We start from the raw sequence: 19,351 nt of genomic DNA, 5'->3' as shown, positions 1-19,351 counted from the left end.
CCCTAATGTTTTTTGAAAGGAGCCCACTAATACCAATTTATTCTTTTTTAATTAATGATATACGTATCATAGATGCATATTTTATTATACCTGCTTAACTTTTATCGACATTTATCTAACTCTATATTTATTGTTCTAGTATCAAAATGTAGTAGTTTAAGTTAATTTGTTTTGGTTTCAAAAGATGTATTTTTCATATTTTCGATTCTTGTTTTCTTTTTTTCACATCTTCGCGCCTCCCTATTTGTTACTTCGCACCCCCCTAGGGGGGCCCACCCCACAGTTTGAGAACCACTGCTACAGTGTGGTTATGCTGGAGAGTTAACAATATGCCTTGTGTTTATCTGTGGTTAATTCTAATGATGTAAGATTCACATAAGTGCTCAAGAAAGTAATTTAAAGATAAAATGGGGTACCAAATCAAGCAAAGGAAACCATAACTTTTTAAAGAGATTTATTGTTAAAGATAAAAAAACAATTCTGAAATTGTTGAATTACTATTTAATGTAAAATTTACTTCAGAGAAGAATAATAAAGCTAATCTATGTTTATTCTCACTCAGGTTTTTTGTTTTTTTTATATTGTATCTATTCAAGTGATAAGGTTGTGAAATGTTCACTTTAGTTTTTATTGTTATTTTTATATTTTATTTTCTTCTTCTGGAGCAGAGGTGAGCTTATCTACTGCTGCTGGGTGTTCCACTAAGAAGTCACAGTCTAAGTTATATCCACACTTACTAATAAAACGCTTCAGGTCATCACTGTGGCACTGACTGCAATTATGTACCGATCAAAGGTATGATGGCATCTGCATGATACATTATTCTGAGTGCATTTCTGTAGGAAAATATTGTGTGAGTGTTGTTGAAAAAAATAAAATAAATGTTCTCTGGACAAAGCCTTGCATCTTCTCATTATTGCAAAATGTTCTTTTACTTTAGGTTTATTTTTGAAGGCAGAACCTTTTTTTAACTTTTACTCAAGTATTGTTAACTGAAATACTTCTTAGTTCAGTGAAAGTAAAAATTTGACAAAGTACTTCGACTTTTACTCAAATATCATTTATTAGTACTTTTTACAATTCTATTTGGACTTCATTTTTGTATTGATGTTTTTCTAGGCATGGTAGGTTTTCAAAACTGAAGGAAGGATGTCCACTTGCAAATTTTATTATTCAGCAATTCAGTGTTATTTGATTATCCTGAGTCAGAGAATGATAGAGAGCAAACTAGGAAATGTCATGACTGAATGAGTCACCCATTACATGTGACAAATACATTTAGTAAATCCTCAGGTAGCAAACCCATATGGTCATGGAATGGGTCCCATATGGGTCCCATGAACTTGTTCCCCCTAAGATCATATGGGGTCCATTTGGGTCCATATTACTATTTGCCTGGTACATTTTTTAGCAGGGAGGAAATCCTTGGACAGTTTGGGGTCCTGAGGACTAAGGTGGGAACCCCTTGTCTAAATAACATGTAGCTAAGCTTGAAGCAATCATTTAAAAAAAAAGAGATTTATTAACTTTCATTGATGTATTTGGTTCATGGCTTTATCCCAGGCAAATTCCAACATCAGAGAGATACAATTGGTTACATTTCTTTTGTTTTTCCAAATGGAGCACAGGCAAGTGAAAGGGATCTGAGAAAGCTGGCTTAAAGATAAACTCAACCAATTAGGACTTCTCCTCACAAGATTCCTGAAATATAAGCTTATTTCCTGTGGATGCAAAGGAGAAGTTTTTTTTCCTCATATGACTTAAAACCAGTCTGTTTTCAAACCTATTATTTCAAGTTCAGGGTTGTAGAAGGATGGAAACTATTCTCACTACATTGGAAAGAATGGAAGGAATGAGCCTGAACTAGAGAGAGCAGACCATATGGGACACACTAACACATCTATGCTCACACTAACACCTGTAAGGTTAATTCAGAGCCAAAAACCAAACCAAACATGCCTGACATGCAGGTGATTCAGAATGCTTCAGTACATCTTGTGTTCAACCAGCCAGTGACATGGGCACATGTCACTTCTCTTTTCAGATCACTATATTGGCTCCCTGTAACTGCACATATTAAGATCAAATCCTTGATGCTTGCCTAAAGAGTAGTCTTTGGATCAGCACACATATATATGGAGACCTTTGTGAGGTCCTGTGCTTCTTTTTGCCCACTAAGGTCTGCTAATGAATGGTGTTTGGTGATGCCACCTCCCTATGGTATCAAATTTCAACCCAATCTCTTTTCATGTGTAACTGCTAGCTCTTGGAAAATTTGAAATTCTGACACCCTCAATGTATTTGGGAAGCATCTAAGGACTCTTTTGTTCTGTGACTTTCTCTCTAATTGACTATGGCTGTGTTAGGTTTTTGTAATTTAGAAGTATAACTTGCTTGTGTTTTGTTCTGACCTCAAATTCCTCCTCACAATACATGCCCACTGTGCCAATGACTAGCCATCCGCTTCGATGTCAGAGATCAGACCTTATTTTATTTCAAGGCATGGTGTGGCTGGATCGCATGACCTTTACAGCAACAGTAGCATGTTCCCAATCAACATATTTGCACTTGTTGCTGACACCCATGCTTAGGTCATCAAATAATGCTTCTCTGCATGCCTCCAGAGAACATCGGTGTGTTTTTTTACTCCTCCCGTTACAAGCAAATTGTGCCAGTAACTAGCCATCCACTTCTTTTTTATATTTCAGACATGGTGTGGCCTGCAGGGGGATGGCGCCCTGCCCGGAGTTTGTTTCCTGCCTTGTGCCCTGTGTTGGCTGGGATTGGCTTCAGCAGACCCCCCTGACCCTGTAGTTAGAATATAGCAGGTTGGATAATGGATGGATGGATGGATGGATGGTGTGGCTGGATCTCTTGACATTTATAGCAGCAGTAACATGTTGCCATTGAATATATTAGCTCTTGTTGCTGATACCCGTGTTTAGGCCACCATATAATGCTTTTCTGCATGCCTCCAACTTAGCAAACAGAACTTCTGTCTGACACTACTGGATGTGTTATATGGCTGTTCAACCAGCCAGTGAAGGTCTGCTGTATCATGATTGCATATATATAAGGTCGATTAGCATGGTGCATATATGGTTGTTTCATTAACCGGAAGGTTGCCGGTTCAATTCCCGTAAATGCCAATAAGGACTCTGCTCTGTTGGGCCCTTGAGCAAGGACCTTAACCTGCAATTGCTGAGAGCTTTGAGTAGTGAGAAAGCACTATATAAATGCAAAGAATTATTACTTTTATTATTATTATTATTATTGACGCACATTTACAAGATGATTGTGGTTTATAAAAGGTAAGTTGCGTAGAAATATTCATACTCCAAGTTTTACAAATATTTTTTTGGGAATACACATTTTCCTATTTTTTGGCATATATGTACTTTCATGCTCAAAATCACACAAATTTTTATAAATAAGGACCACACTTGGTCACCACAGTAGAAAAAGAGGAGAGCAACCAGGTGTATCCCAGGAGTTAAGGACATGTTCTACGGTGACATACTCAGAGAATTAAATCTTTTTAGTTCTAAGCAGTGGAGACTCCATGGGGATCTAATCTAGGTCTTTGAATTTCTCTAATGCATTGATAAAATAAATCCCACAGAATTCTTTGAGCTTAATGGTGAATCAGCTACCTGAGGAGGACACCAGTGGACATTAAGGTGAAGTGCATTTGGGACTAAAGCCAGGAAGCACTTCTTTATTCAAGGAGTGATGGAAATCTAGAACAAACTTCTGAAACATGTAGCTGAAGCAGAAACTTTGAGAACCTTTAAGAAGTATCTGAATGAGATATTGGGACAGTTTGGCTATTTGCTAAACAAACAAGCCTGATGGACTGGAGGTCTCCTCATCTTTATCAATTTGTGTATGTTCTTTTGCACTTATTACATAATTAGTAAAGTCTGTAATGGCATTTTACCTGAGATCTTTTCACAGCCCTCTACACCTGCACTCAGTATGGACGGATGGAATAGTTAGAGATGCAGGTGATAATAGGAGTTGTGTTTGTCCTTTGCCCTACTTAACTTGTCTCTCTAATATTTTTTCATACTATTGCTACAAACTTGTGAGCACCTTATAAAGATGTGACTGAAGACAAAAAACAGTTCTGATAGTAAGAATAAGAGTTGTGTACCTAGGAGAAGCTGGAAATCGACTGTCTATGACAGGAAAGAAAGCTACAGTACAAGCTTCTAGAGAAAAAAAGCAAACGTGTACAAGATGAATTATCCACCTGTGGCTTTTGTTTGTTGAAAATGATTAACAAAATATCAATCACATGACGCGAAGTTGGTGAAAGTGTAATGCTGTGTCAGGGCTTCTGACATTGAGCCAATTTTCTCTTTTATAGCACATTATAAGAATACTTGCTTTCATGGTCTGTTTACTTGATGAAAGCCACCTGGGTATGAACACTTGCTGTTGTTCTTTCCCAGTGATGGTGAACCTTTTAGAGATCGAGTGCCCAAACTGCAACCCAAAACCCACTTATTTATTGCAAAGTGCCACTGCCAACACGGCAATTTAACCTGAATACTGAGGTTTTAGTTTAGAAAAAACAACTCATACATTAACATCTTTTGTCTTATTAGAAAAACACAATAACAGAGCTTTCAATGATACAAACACCTTTTTATGGAAAGGTAAAAGTTTGCATTTGACACGCTTTTGAACAATTAATGTGATTTTTGCTGTTGTATGCATGCTGATAATTTGTCTAACCTTGGCTCATACTTTGTAAGTTTGACAGCAACACATGCAGCACTCAGGTCATCGTCTGTTTCTGGTGTCAGATTTGATATAATTCAAAGCTGAAAACAGCTGCTCACAAGTATAAGATGATCCAAACAAAGTAAGGAAAGCAATCCCAAGTGCTTTCATTGACTTAAAATTATTTGGCAGAGAATTCCACACTTTAAGGATTTCATTTTCAGAACTAACTGTGGTGTCCTTTGTCATCCCTTCTATCTTCTCAAATGTTTCACGCAGGTCTTCCCCATTAACCTCCGTTCCCTCTCACTTTTTTTTCCCCTATCCATCTGCCTTTACACTTCTATTATATATTACAGGGACGTAGATCAGGTGTGGCGATTATCAGCTCCTGGCAACAATTACAGATGCGGACGACTCCTCACCTGTGCACTTAAGTGAGGATCGCCCTCATCACGAAGCTCCAGCCACACTACCACGCCCCCCTATAAGCCAAAGTGATTATCTATTAAAACTGGCCTTTTCAAGTTGTGGACCCACTATACCACATCCCCTCCAACCTAGCTCCTCTCCAACCCCATCATGGGAATCACCTTCGCCACAGACTCAACTGGCTGCAGTCTGTGCCGCACCCTCACGCTGCATGTGAGCTGCCGCCTTAACCCAGACAGGGGAGGGAGGAAGTGCTCCCATTGGGCTGCTGGGTAGAGGGGCGGGTGATTTGAGAAATGTCCTCAGGTGAGCGTGAAGAGGGGGAGGGGAGCAGTCTGGCCCCACGTCCCTCTGGCTTTCTAGTAACGAACTGTGTGCTGGGGTGATGGCACGCATGCCCACAGAGAGGGTTCTGAGTGCCCCCTCTGGCACGCATGCCATAGGTTCGCCACCACTGTTATTCATTGGACATAAATGAGCGTTAATGTATATGGACACTTAGATAACATGGTGGTGAAGTAGTTAGTGCTCCTTTCTCACAGCTCTACACTTGTGAGTTTTAATTCCAGCAAGGGTATGGTGTGTGTGAAGCTGGCACTTTCTCCTGATGTGCTAGTCTTCCAAATGTATCCCAAAGGTAGGGGTGATTGGTGGCTCTAAATTTGCTGTGTCTAATTTGATATATTCAGTCAGTGGGATCTTATTAGTCACAGAAGTGAGGCAGAAGTTTTTTCTTTCAAGAAGAGTCTCCTGGAGAGAGTAGGGGGCAAATCAGTAAAGTCTATAAAGTCAGCAACTAAAGCAGAAAGCCTAACTATGTTAAAAGTTTAAAACAAAACTGATTCAAAACCAAATTAAAAAAATGGCCACAGAAATTAGTTTTACAAGCTAGCAAAGGTCTTTCCTTTGTTTGGACAGTGATAACACACTTGGCTCAGTTTAAAATGTGATAGCTGTCATAAACAATTGACATTGTTCAGCCACCAAGACCCATAAACATTATAGCAACCAAAATCTAAAATGGAATAATGTTCATCATCACACAACTGTCACAATCTGCCTTGTAATTTTCACATTTTCTGACTGTTCCTTGGTCTCTCATATTTTTGAACAATGTGCCTGGGGTTTAGGATACTAACAAATCTATTGGTTCTATTTATGCTTTGTTTCTAGTGATGGTAAAAATAAATCACAACCTCCCACAACACCGTGTTCTTTTTGTTTTGGTTGCTGTCCTTTTGACACATTTTGATGATGACTTCTATTCTACTGTTAAGTTGGATGACTGGGAGCGTTTGACACGTGACATGATTATTGCAATGGTGTAAAGGTTAATGCCGTACAATGTCCTGTAGTCCACCCTAAAAACGTTTGTGTTCATTCTTGTGTGGTGTTTTTAAATCATCTGTAAACGAAATTTGTGATTCTTGTTACATGTTGAGTTCTATTCATTGAATATTTGCTTCCTGGTTGGAACTTTTGGCTTGTTATTTTCAACTTAGCAACATCTTCCAATTCTTTTACCATTCAAAACTACAGGTACCCAGTGCAGTTATTACAGCAACATTAAATTGACAAAAAAGCAATTAAAATTAAATTTAAAAATTGTTGTTTTAATTATGACAATTAGAGAGCGTGGCAATGTGGCCCATGATAGACTGGCACCCTGTAATGCACTTTGATTATAACACTTATAGTATATTAGTATATTCATGACAGTTTGTATTACAAATCAATCCTCCAATTTATAACTTATGAAACACTGATTGGGAAAGAAAAGCATAAGCAGTTTTTACCCAAAATACTCAAGTATTGTCATCCTTCCAAATTTCAGCTTTTTAACTAAATGGGAAAAGATGTTTTTGTTGATGATTGTGTGAGTCAACATTGCATTAAATATATAGTGTCACGCATGCAAGTCTGAAGATCACTTTGCCAGATCTGATCCGGTGTGAGTTATCATCCTAGGGTGAGAGGGGGAGCTGTTGCTTACTGTCTTGTCTCTTTCATCCACAGCACAAGGAATGTGACTCAGGAAGCAATCTGACCATGCCCCCATCATTTCCTTAACTCCTGCCCCTTCCAATTGGAAACATATAATAACAGCCTCTCCCTGGAAGGTGGCATCTCAGTTCGACATGAACTCTCAGCAGGACTTACCTCCCAGTTAAACAATACAAAAGGATATTTTGAGTTTTAGAGTCTGTTTATTTAATTGCAGCCTTTTTGTTTGAAAAGAAATAATAAACAAGATGGCCCAGATGGCAACCCAACTATTTTTGGAATTCTGAAATTTCACCTGTTCACCACAATAGATAAACCAAAACTAAGCTTAGTAATGAAATCTGCACCAGTCAAAAACCTGAAATCCTAATAATCAGAAAGCAAACAAGTTTTAGCAAAACAGGCGTGGTCTGAACTAGTTAAATAATGACAGCAATCTGTCAAGCATTTTAGCAAGAATTTTGACATCTATATTTATCAATGACAATGGTCTGTAATGTAACATCCCAAGAGACTGATTCAGTAAATATGAAATACTAATTAAATGTGTAATAGAAACAGTATATCAGGTTTTAAATTATACTTTTTAAGAGATTTCAGAATGAAGTAGTTGTAAAAATGATTGAGTAACAGATCTCATAAGATCTAAGGCTTCTTTTGTTCAGAAAGTCCTAATGGACCATCCAGTCAAGCAGCTTTTTTTCAGCAGATAATTTGGAGGGTTTAACCATGACAAAAAATTGCCTTCATGACCTGGAGCAGGATTTAAGTGTTTAGAAAAATAGAGCAAAAGTCACGAAATTAATTATTACAGTAAACCTCTGCTCCTTAGGGACAAGCTGACAGAGATGGGAGTAGATTCATACCTGGTGGCATGGATAGTGGACTATCTTACAAACAGACCTCAGTATGTGCGTCTCGGGAATTGCAGATCTGACATTGTGGTCAGCAACACAGGAGCGCCGCAGGGGACTGTACTTTCTCCGGTCCTATTCAGCCTATATACATCGGACTTCCAATATAACTCGGAGTCCTGCCACGTGCAAAAGTTTGCTGACGACACTGCTATCGTGGGCTGCATCAGGAGTGGGCAGGAGGAGGAGTATAGAAACCTTATCAAGGACTTTGTTAAATGGTGCGACTTAAACCACCTACAACTGAACACCAGCAAAACCAAGGAACTAGTGGTGGATTTTAGGAGACCCAGGCCCCTCATGGACCCCGTGATCATCAGAGGTGACTGTGTGCAGAGGGTGCAGACCTATAAATACTTGGGAGTGCAGCTGGACGATAAATTGGACTGGACTGCCAATACTGATTCTCTGTGCAAGAAAGGACAGAGCCGCCTGTACTTCCTTAGAGGACTGGCATCCTTCAACATCTGCAGTAAGATGCTGCAGATGTTCTATCAGATGGTTGTGGCAAATGCCCTCTTCTACGCAGTGGTGTGCTGGGGAGGCAGCATTAAGAAGAAGGATGCCTCACGCCTGGACAAACTGGTGAGGAAGGCAGGCTCTATTGTTGGCATAGAGCTGGATGGTTTGACATCCGTAGCAGAGCAACGGGCACTCAGCAGGCTCCTATCAATTATGGAGAATCCACTACATCCATTAAACAGTGTCATCTCCAGACAGAGGAGCAGTTTCAGCGACAGACTGCTGTCACTGTCCTGCTCCACTGACAGACTGAGAAGATCATTCCTCCCCCAAACTATGCGACTCTTCAATTCCACCAGAGGGGGTAAACGTTGACCATTATTCAAGTTATTGTCTGTTTTTTACCTGCATTTTTTATTACTCTTTAATTTAATATTTTTTGCTGCTGGAGAATGTGAATTTCCCCCTGGGATTAATAAAGTATCTATCTATCTATCTATCTATCTATCTATCTATCTATCTATCTATCTATCTATCTATCTATCTATCTATCTATCTATCTATCTATCTATCTATCTATCTATCTATCTATCTAATCCCTCGCTACTTCGCAGTTCACTTTTCGCGGATTCACGACTTCGCGGATTTTATATGTAAGCATATCTAAATATATAACGTGGATTTTTCACTGCTTCGTGGGTTTCTGCAGACAATGGGTCTTTTTACTTGCTTCCTCAGTTGGTTTGCCCAGTTGATTTCATACAAGAGATGCTATTGGCGGATGGCTGAGAAGCTACCCAATCAGAGCACGCAGTTAAGTTCCTGTGTGCTGATGATTGGCTCAGCGACGGAGTGTTGCATTAACCAGGAAGTCTCATCTCACTCATTCAGCATTAATGTGCTACTGCACAGAAGATGCAAATGATTGCAGAAAAGGTAAAAGTTTTGGATATGTTGAAGGAAGGGAACAGCTACACCGCTGGAGGACACCATTACAGCATAAATGAGTCCACGATTCTTTTTATTTAAAAAGGAGGAAAAGCATATAAGATCTATGGCCGCAGTGTCCTTTAACCAGGGAGCAAAACGAGTTGCAAGTGGATGTGATAAGGCAGTAGACTGGATGGAATCTGCTTTAGGAATCTTTGCAACAAGGTCGACAACGTTATGACTGCCTACAAGCTGCTACGTGTACTTCGCTATACAGTAAGTGTAAACTTATCTACTGATTTCATATTGCTTAGCAGTTGTCCCTGTTATTATTAGAGTAAATGGTGGGTTGTAAACAATACAGGGAGGGTTTAAAAATGTCCAAATACACGTTAAATAATTAAATAAATATGGTGTCTCTACTTCGCGGAAATTCAGTTATCGCGGTCGGCCTTGGAACCTAGCTCCAGTGATAAGTGAGGGATTACTGTATTATTATTATTATTATTTGATTATTAGTTAAATCAGTTTCAGTGGAAGGATAGAAACAAAGGATTAAAGTATGTGGGCTCACCGTTATTAAGAGCTTGCTTGGAACTGTCTTAGGCAAGTAATAATGAGCGTGTGTCTGATGAATTAAATTATTAAATTCAATATGACCCATTCCAAGACAATTAGATCACTGCAGTAATTTTCACTTCATAGTCATGATCACAAATACCGGGTTTTGTTTGCTGAAAGTTTTGTAGGTTTAACTCCAGCTTTATAATTTCTTTATTTCTACAGCAATCTGAATACAATCCAAATATTTGTGTAAGTCTCTAACAAAACCCTTAGATGAATGCAACACATTAAACATTTTTTACTATGATACTTATCATGTGTTGTTTATAGTGATTTGGCATTAAGGTTACTTTCTAGATAGATAGATAGATAGATAGATAGATAGATAGATAGATAGATTCTTTATTAATCCCAAGGGGAATTTCACATACTCCAGCAGCAGCATACTGATAAAGAAACAATATTAAATTAAAGCGTGATAACAATGCTGGTAAAACAGACAATAACTTTGTATAATGTTAACATTTACCCCCCCCCCCCCCCACACACACCAGGGTGGAATTGAAGAGTCGCATAATGTGGGGGAGGACCGATCTCCTCAGTTATCAGTGGAGCAGGACACTGACAGCAGTCTGTCGCTGAAGCTGCTCCTCTGTCTGGAGATGATCCTGTTTAGTGGATGCAGTGGATTCTCCATGATTGACAGGAGCCTGCTCAGCGCCCGTCACTCTGCCACAGATGTCAAACTGTCTAGCTCCATGCCTACAATAGAGCCTGCCTTCCTCACCAGTTTGTCCAGGCGTGAGGCGTCCTTCATCTTTATGCTGCCTGCCCAGCACACCAATACGTAGAAGAGGGCGCTCGCCACAACCGTCTGATAGAACATCTGCAGCATCTTATTGCAGATGTTGAAGGACACCAGCCTTCTAAGGAAGTATACTCGGCTCTGTCCTCTCTTGCACAGAGCATCGGTATTGGCAGTCCAGTCCAATTTATCATCCAGCTGCACTCCCAGGTATTTCTTGGTCTGCACCCTCTGCACACAGTCACCTCTGATAATCACGGGGTCCAGGAGGGGCCTGGGTCTCCTAAAATCCACCACCAGCGCCTTGGTTTTGCTGGTGTTCAGGTGTAGGTGGTTTGAGTCGCACCATTTAACAAAGTCCTTGATTATGTTCCTATACTCCTTCTCCTGCCCACTCCTGATGCAGCCCACGATAGCAGTGTCGTCAGCGAACTTTTGCACGTGGCAGGACTCCGAGTTGTATTGGAAGTCCGATGTATATAGGCTGAACAGGACCGGAGAAAGTACAGTCCCCTGCGGTGGACCACAATGTCAAACCTGCAGTTCCTGAGACGCACATACTGAGGTCTGTCTGTAAGATAGTCCATGATCCATGCCACCAGGTATGAATCTACTCCCATCTCTGACAGCTTGTCCCAAAGGAGCAGAGGTTGGATGGTGTTGAAGGCGCTAGAGAAGTCTAGAAACATAATTCTTACATTCTGTCATGTGCTTTGCATTTTTGATTTCAGATTTCCTGGTTTAGACCTCTGCTTAACGGTAGATATTCTGCTTTTTTGTATTGGATTTGTCTGCTTTGGCAAGCCAATTTTTTGTTTTTAATTTTCTTCTTTAGATTCTCTCAACAAATATTTAAATATTTAAAGAGCTTTTTTTGGTTTTCTACGTTCAGAGGTTTTTTATGGTTATGCTCTCCCTTCAGATAGTTAAAAGCCTTTGCAGGCCATAAGCCTGCCTCTTGAGTTTTGGGCCAGGATGCCTAAGGTAGTGAGGCCTTCACTTTTGACCAACACCTTGTAGCCACTAGGGGGTTGTTGAAGTCCCTCAACCCTCAGACACAATTGCATCATCCTGGTTCAAAATGACCTTTTATTAAAGAGAATACCTTTTAACATGTCTCATAATAACCAAGACTCTTACTTTTCTTTTTGTCTTTTCCAATACTTTCCTCAGTTCTTCCTTCACTCCTTCAGACAAGCGTTATACTTTTGCAGTCGACTCCCTGAGGCAGGGGAGGTGGCCCCTTTTTTGCCTGACCTAAGAATACTTTATGTGTCCAGACATTACAAGGAGGGAGCACTCACCGGGTCAGCAGGAGCCATGAAAAATAGAAGCAGCGCTTCCCTGCAGCTCCCCCTGGCAGCAGCCAAAGAACTCAGCACAGGACTGCAACTCCTTGCATGCCTTGTGGGTGCAGGAATGGCCATACTGGCTCGGGAATGCTGCCATCCAATGTGCCAGGGGAGCATGTAGTCTTGGGAAGCTGTCTTCACTCTGTCCATCCATTATCCATGCCTCCCTGACAAAAAAGGCAAAAGTGTTCTGGCCAGGATGCCAGTCTGTCCCCACCATCTCCCACAACATGCATTGCAATACAAGTCTGGCTTTGTTTGTTTAAGAAGCCTGCATCTATTTTGAGCATTTTGACAGGCAGGATTATAATGATGATCACCAAGAAAAATGTTTCATTTCATTTTTAAATGAAGAACGGATATAACAATGTTTCTGAAGCAATCAGCTTCACCAGGGACCCGCACTTAATAACAGCAAACAAAATAAAAATGTCTATGAAAAATATCTCAAGTTACTTGTGTTGCATATTCCACTCATTATTTACACAGTTGTTTACTCTCAATACCCTAAACACATGCATTTTTAGCTAAAACACCGTTAAATAAATTCTACTTGAAAATCAGAGTAGAGAATGAAAATGAGTAGAGAATGAAAATGAAGCACATTCAAATAAGATTGACCTTCTGAATTGAAGATGAAGACTTGCTCTCCCCCCTTTCATCGGTAAGGAGTCCTTTTTTCAATTCTCCATGCTGTGAGAGTTATAAATCACCATACTATGCAATATCCAGCAGAGTAGTGTTGAGGTGTCATCAAGCAGCACAATGTAACTGATAAAGAACACTTAACTTTAAAAATAATCTAGATTTGTGATCAGAGAAGGAAGAAACAAGCTAGCATCTGTTTCATCAGGGCTGAGTACATGTTGGAATAACATCAGTTCAATGCTGAGATCTATGAAAATGAGTGTAAAATAAAAATCTCTTGATGAAGGTTTAAAATATGAAACTGTCCAAGAAACCAAAACTAATGCAAAATTAATAAAGACCCATAGTAGAGGTGAAGTGGTAATTAATGAAGGATGAATTGGAGTTATTGATAAAGAGATCCATTACAGCACTAATATTAACACTGATGCATACGAAATTCATGTTTTTTTCTCTAACCCAGGGTGAAATAAGGGACTGGAAAAATATGCAGAAACAAAAAAAATTAAATTTATGTCACTTTCCACCAACAAATATCAAATGTGACCGGAGAAGCCCACGCATTAGATTAATATTTCAATTTGAAGAGTGTGAAGAAAAAATTTAAAATTTAGCAACTGTGGATTTGGCATTGTAGAAGAAAGTAGAAATGGAAAGAAGACACTTTCTCTTTTACTCTTAATGATTGGGCTCAATTTGTTTCCTTTTTGGACTAATGTCTACTTGCTAGAGTCCGCCCTTTAAACTTTAATAGGTGAAAATAACAATTTTTATTTCAAGACGTACAGTGGTGTGAAAAACTATTTGCCCCCTTCCTGATTTCTTATTCTTTTGCATGTTTGTCACACAAAATGTTTCTGATCATCAAACACATTTAACCATTAGTCAAATATAACACAAGTAAACACAAAATGCAGTTTTTAAATGATGGTTTTTATTATTTAGAGAGAAAAAAAATCCAAACCTACATGGCCCTGTGTGAAAAAGTAATTGCCCCCTTGTTAAAAAATAACCTAACTGTGGTGTATCACACCTGAGTTCAATTTCCGTAGCCACCCCCAGGCCTGATTACTGCCACACTTGTTTCAATCAAGAAATCACTTAAATAGGAGCTGCCTGACACAGAGAAGTAGACCAAAAGCACCTCAAAAGCTAGACATCATGCCAAGATCCAAAGAAATTCAGGAACAAATGAGAACAGAAGTAATTGAGATCTATCAGTCTGGTAAAGGTTATAAAGCCATTTCTAAAGCTTTGGGACTCCAGCGAACCACAGTGAGAGCCATTATCCACAAATGGCAAAAACATGGAACAGTGGTGAACCTTCCCAGGAGTGGCCGGCCGACCAAAATTACCCCAAGAGCGCAGAGACGACTCATCCGAGAGGTCACAAAAGACCCCAGGACAACGTCTAAAGAACTGCAGGCCTCACTTGCCTCAATTAAGGTCAGTGTTCACGACTCCACCATAAGAAAGAGATAGGGCAAAAACGGCCTGCATGGCAGATTTCCAAGACGCAAACCACTGTTAAGCAAAAAGAACATTAGGGCTCGTCTCAATTTTGCTAAGAAACATCTCAATGATTGCCAAGACTTTTGGGAAAATACCTTGTGGACTGATGAGTCAAAAGTTGAACTTTTTGGAAGGCAAATGTCCCGTTACATCTGGCGTAAAAGGAACACAGCATTTCAGAAAAAGAACATCATACCAACAGTAAAATATGGTGGTGGTAGTGTGATGGTCTGGGGTTGTTTTGCTGCTTCAGGACCTGGAAGGCTTGCTGTGATAGATGGAACCATGAATTCTACTGTCTACCAAAAAATCCTGAAGGAAAATGTCTGGCCATCTGTTCGTCAACTCAAGCTGAAGCGATCTTGGGTGCTGCAACAGGACAATGACCCAAAACACACCAGCAAATCCACCTCTGAATGGCTGAAGAAAAACAAAATGAAGACTTTGGAGTGGCCTAGTCAAAGTCCTGACCTGAATCCAATTGAGATGCTATGGCAGGACCTTAAAAAGGCGGTTCATGCTAGAAAACCCTCAAATAAAGCTGAATTACAACAATTTTGCAAAGATGAGTGGGCCAAAATTCCTCCAGAGCGCTGTAAAAGACTCATTGCAAGTTATCGCAAACGCTTGATTGCAGTTATTGCTGCTAAGGGTGGCCCAACCAGTTATTAGGTTCAGGGGGCAATTACTTTTTCACACAGGGCCATGTAGGTTTGGATTTTTTTTTCTCCCTAAATAATAAAAACCACCATTTACAAACTGCATTTTGTGTTTACTTGTGTTATATTTGACTAATGGTTAAATGTGTTTGATGATCAGAAACATTTTGTGTGACAAACATGCAAAAGAATAAGAAATCAGGAAGGGGGCAAATAGTTTTTCACACCACTGTATGTTATGCTGTGTGCAATGTCACTGAAATAAATAAACACATGCAACAAAAGACATATTTCATAACATTTAATTATTTATACTTACATTTCATTGTGAATTTATTTATCTATTGTCACAATTCTCACTAAATTTATTTATTTGTGTATGTATTTGTTAAATTTTGTCTGAAATATTCCTCTTTACCTGAACGTGTGTTTTGTCAATATGTGCTTGTTTAGCATTGCAAACTGAGAACAACAGAGGGGATATATGTTCAGTGGAGTAGCCATATCATGAATGTTGTACATAGACAAGCCTACTGAATGCAGAAGTGAAGAACATTAGCTGATGGGTAGGCAAGGAGCTGAGTCCAAAGTATACTTTGCCCCCCCCCCAATCAAAGAAATCTACAGATGACAGATCTAAATAACAGAGAAAATTCTTCTGTACAGGTAGCCTCAAATTTGAAGACCTGAAAAAAAGAATGTGGAATGAATCAAAGTAAGCCAGGAAAGTGTTGCCTTGGTGTTAACCTTTATTTGGGATATTCTAACCTGAGAAGAAAACCACTTGGTGGGATATCAATATCAGTTACTGTCTTTGGTCAGATTCAGAAGAAAATGAATGATAGAACACTTACTAAAATTCAGGTTATCAGATAGTGAGACAACAAGCAAGAGTGTGTGGGTTAGAAGTAGGTGGAAACTCTGAAACCTAGTATGTCAGTATGTCTAGATAATTAGCACAAACAAATGTTAGGTTTCGATTTTATGATTCTTCCATGGACATCTTGGTGTTGTACAGTTTAATATTACTACCTCAAATCTCTGGAGACCTGGCCTGATCAGTGCTTGTGTGGTCTCCATGTCTACATAGGTTTTCTATGAATACTTACATTTCTATTGACATGCCAAATGTTAGCAGGTTAGGGTGACTGACAACACTATAGTAAATCAGCAGAAAATCATTTTGTATATAGTGTTTTTCCATAGTGATGGACCAACACAAATCTCTTTTCACTTTTTTTTCATAGTTAAGGGTACAGGTAGTTAAAGAAATTTACTCAGGATGGTCACACAGTGAGTTGGAGGTGAGGACTGAACCAACTGTCTTTTGGTGTAAAGGCCAATACCTTACATTCTAAAATACACTTCCTACCACATATTTGAGTGTGGATGTGCGAGCGAGGGTGCCGTGCAGTAAACTGGTGTTCTAATGGTAGTGGGTTCCTACCTTGTACTCAATGCTAACAATGCTAACTACCCATCTCAACAACCCAGAAATGGAATAAGGATTAGTTCAAAAAGTGAGTGGATAGAGGGTAATGCCTCTCTTTGTCATTTGTAATAAAATCCTAGATCTTAGTAAAGAATAGGAATTTACGTGAACCATTTCTAATAATTAAACCTTGAATGGATAATAACAAATTGATTTTAAATTTTAATAGTCATTTTTGGGACACTTTCGTATTAAAACTAATTCAGAGTTGTTATAAGATTGAAATCAGCTAGTATTTTAAATTAGCACAAATATAATCAGAAATTGTTGAACATTAAGCACGTTATACACCTCTTAGTTCTTCCATCAATCTCTTGCTATCGCGGGATGGCAATTAGCTTGTATGCCTGGGGACTTTTAACAAAGGAGGAGGGAGTTGACATCAAGTTAATATTCATAGGATCCTCGTTGCAGCGAAAAGAGAAATTCTGCAGGAGAGAGGAGAAGAACAAGAAGAGCTCCATCTTGGCCAGACCCTCTCCTACACAGATACGCTTTCCTGTAAAACAAATGTTGGTAATGCTGATTAGTAGAGTAGGATGCTTGTCACTCAAGGGAGGAGGACTTTAAAAGTTGTCCAAGTGCAGTTTCCAAACCTTAACTGTTCTTCAAAGTAAACATTATAAAGAATGGTAGGGTAATAGTAGTATAATGACAAAAAAGGAATAAACAGTAGTAGAATACCCAATACACAGAGTAATTTCATTTCTTGCCCAAAGTAAAAGTGCCATAGAATAATAAGTAATACATTTAAAATTGCTTGACTTAATGCTAGGAGTATTAAGAACAAAATAAATGTGTTTAAGTCATATGGACCTGCACAAAACTTTGATATGACAGAAATAACGTAAACCCTGCTACCAAATGAAACTGATCAAACTAAAAGAAGTGGAAATTCAGGGCGCAATCTGTGAATGGTTAAGGTGATGCCTCAAGCACAGGAAGCAAAGGGTTATGGTGAACCGAACTTTTTTCAGAATTAGGTGATGTTAAAAGTGATGTCCCTCTGAGATCAGTGCTGGGACAACTGCTTTTTAATATACATAAATGACGATAAGAATGTGATCAATAAGCTGGTTAAGTTTGTGGATGATGCCAAAAGTATGTGGATGAGCAGATGGTGAAAAAATCAGCTAAATTGCTACTGAGAGACTTGGATAGAATACAGGCTTGGATAGATTTGTGTCAGATGACATTTAACGTAAGTAAATGTGAAGTATTACATGTAGGAAGCAGAAATGTTGGACTTGAATACTCAACAGGAGATCTGAAACATGGAAGTACACTTCAGGAGAAGGACCAAGGAGTCACAGTGGGCTCATCACTATCTACATCCAAACAGTGTACAGAAGTGATCAAGAAGGCTCATAAGATGTTAGGGTATCTGTCAGAATGTGTGGAGTACGTGTCAAAGGAGGTTATGCATAAGTTGTATAGCACACTAGTGAGGATGCACAGCACATGGACTACTGTGTGCAGTTTTGGTCTCCAAATTACAAAAAAGACAACGGTGCTCCAGAAAGTCCAAGAATAGTGACTAAGCTGATTCCCAGAGTAAGAAATACGAGCTATGAAGAGAGACTGAAGTGGAAGAACCTTTTCAATTTAGGCAAACAGAAATTAAGAGGTGATTTGATTGAAGTATTCAAAATGATGAAAGGGATTAGCAAAGTGCATCCCAGGGTTGTTACTTTAAAATAAATAATGCAAGAAGAACACAGTTATAATTTTGGAAACTTGTTAAGGGCAGATTTTGCACAAATGTTAGAATGTTAGTGAACCACTAGGGTCAAGTGACCATAACGTAATACAGTCCTCAGTGTTTTTGAAGAGCAGAGATGCTAAAGCTTTTCATTTGTAGACAGATTCGGATAAGTCTAAAAGGCATAAACATGCCTCTTTACTGTAGAAATAGTTGAGGAGCAGTGGTATTGGTTTAAAAATGTTTTAAATATAATGAAGAATAAGCACACTCCAAAATTTGGAATTAGCAGGAAATTAAGGTTCCTATGGGCTCACCACCTATGGGAGGGGCCTAGGAGGTCGGGTGCAGTGTGAGTTGGGTGGTGGCCGAAGGCGGGGACCTTGGCGGTCCGATCCTCGGCTACAGAAACTGGCTCTTGGGACGTGGAATGTCACCTCTCTGAAGGGGAAGGAGCCTGAGCTAGTGCGCGAGGTCGAGAGGTTCCGGCTAGATATAGTCGGGCTCACCTCTACGCACAGCTTGGACTCTGGAATCAATCTCCTTGAGAGGGGCTGGACTCTCTACCACTCTGGAGTTGCCCCCAGTGAGAGGCGCTGAGTGGGTTTTGGTATACTTATTGCCCCCCGACTTGGAGCCTGTACATTGGGGTTTACCCCGGTGGAGGAGAGGGTAGCCTCCTTCCGCCTTCGGGTGGGGGGATGGGTCCTAACTGTTGTTTGTGCGTATGCGCCGAACAGCAGTTTGGAATACCCACCCTTTTTGGAGTCCCTGGAGGGGGTGCTAGAGGGCATACCTTCTGGGGACTCCCTCGTTCTGCTGGGAGACTTCAATGCTCACGTGGGCAATGACAGTGAGACCTGGAAGGGCGTGATTGAGAGGAATGGCTCCCCTGATCTGAACCTGAGTGGTGTTTTGTTATTGGACTTCTGTTCTCGTCACGGATTGTCCATAACGAACACCATGTTCAAGCATAGGGATGTTCATATGTGCACCTGGCACCAGGACACCCTAGGCCTCAGTTTGATGATCGACTTTGTGGTCGTGTCGTCGGACCTGCGGCCACATGTCTTGGACACTTGGGTGAAGAGAGAGGCGGAGCTGTGAACTGATCACCACCTGGTGGTGAGTTGACTTTGATGGT

At 39.8% G+C, this 19,351-nt stretch overlaps 1 protein-coding gene across 2 annotated transcripts in view; it reads right to left on the bottom strand.

Moving 5' to 3' along the window:
• The window catches only part of LOC114648030 (cytochrome P450 2C20-like), a 115,700-nt gene that overhangs the window by 40,079 nt on the left and 56,270 nt on the right, over nt 1-19,351 (bottom strand). Inside the window, exon 9 of one of the 2 annotated variants that reach the window (XM_028796813.2) lies at nt 15,742-17,004. The exons of the other annotated variant lie outside the window; for it this stretch is intronic. Coding sequence (XP_028652646.1) covers nt 16,823-17,004 — 182 coding nt within the window. The 3' untranslated portion in view covers nt 15,742-16,822. Of the gene's footprint in view, nt 1-15,741; nt 17,005-19,351 lie in introns of those variants that run through there. 2 annotated transcript variants of the gene reach the window in all.

The sequence above is a fragment of the Erpetoichthys calabaricus genome, chromosome 1 (genome assembly GCF_900747795.2).
Source record: "Erpetoichthys calabaricus chromosome 1, fErpCal1.3, whole genome shotgun sequence".
Taxonomy (NCBI): Eukaryota; Metazoa; Chordata; class Cladistia; order Polypteriformes; family Polypteridae; genus Erpetoichthys; species Erpetoichthys calabaricus.
Note: the sequence above shows the minus strand (reverse complement) of the source record. Positions and strands in the feature narration are given on the sequence as shown.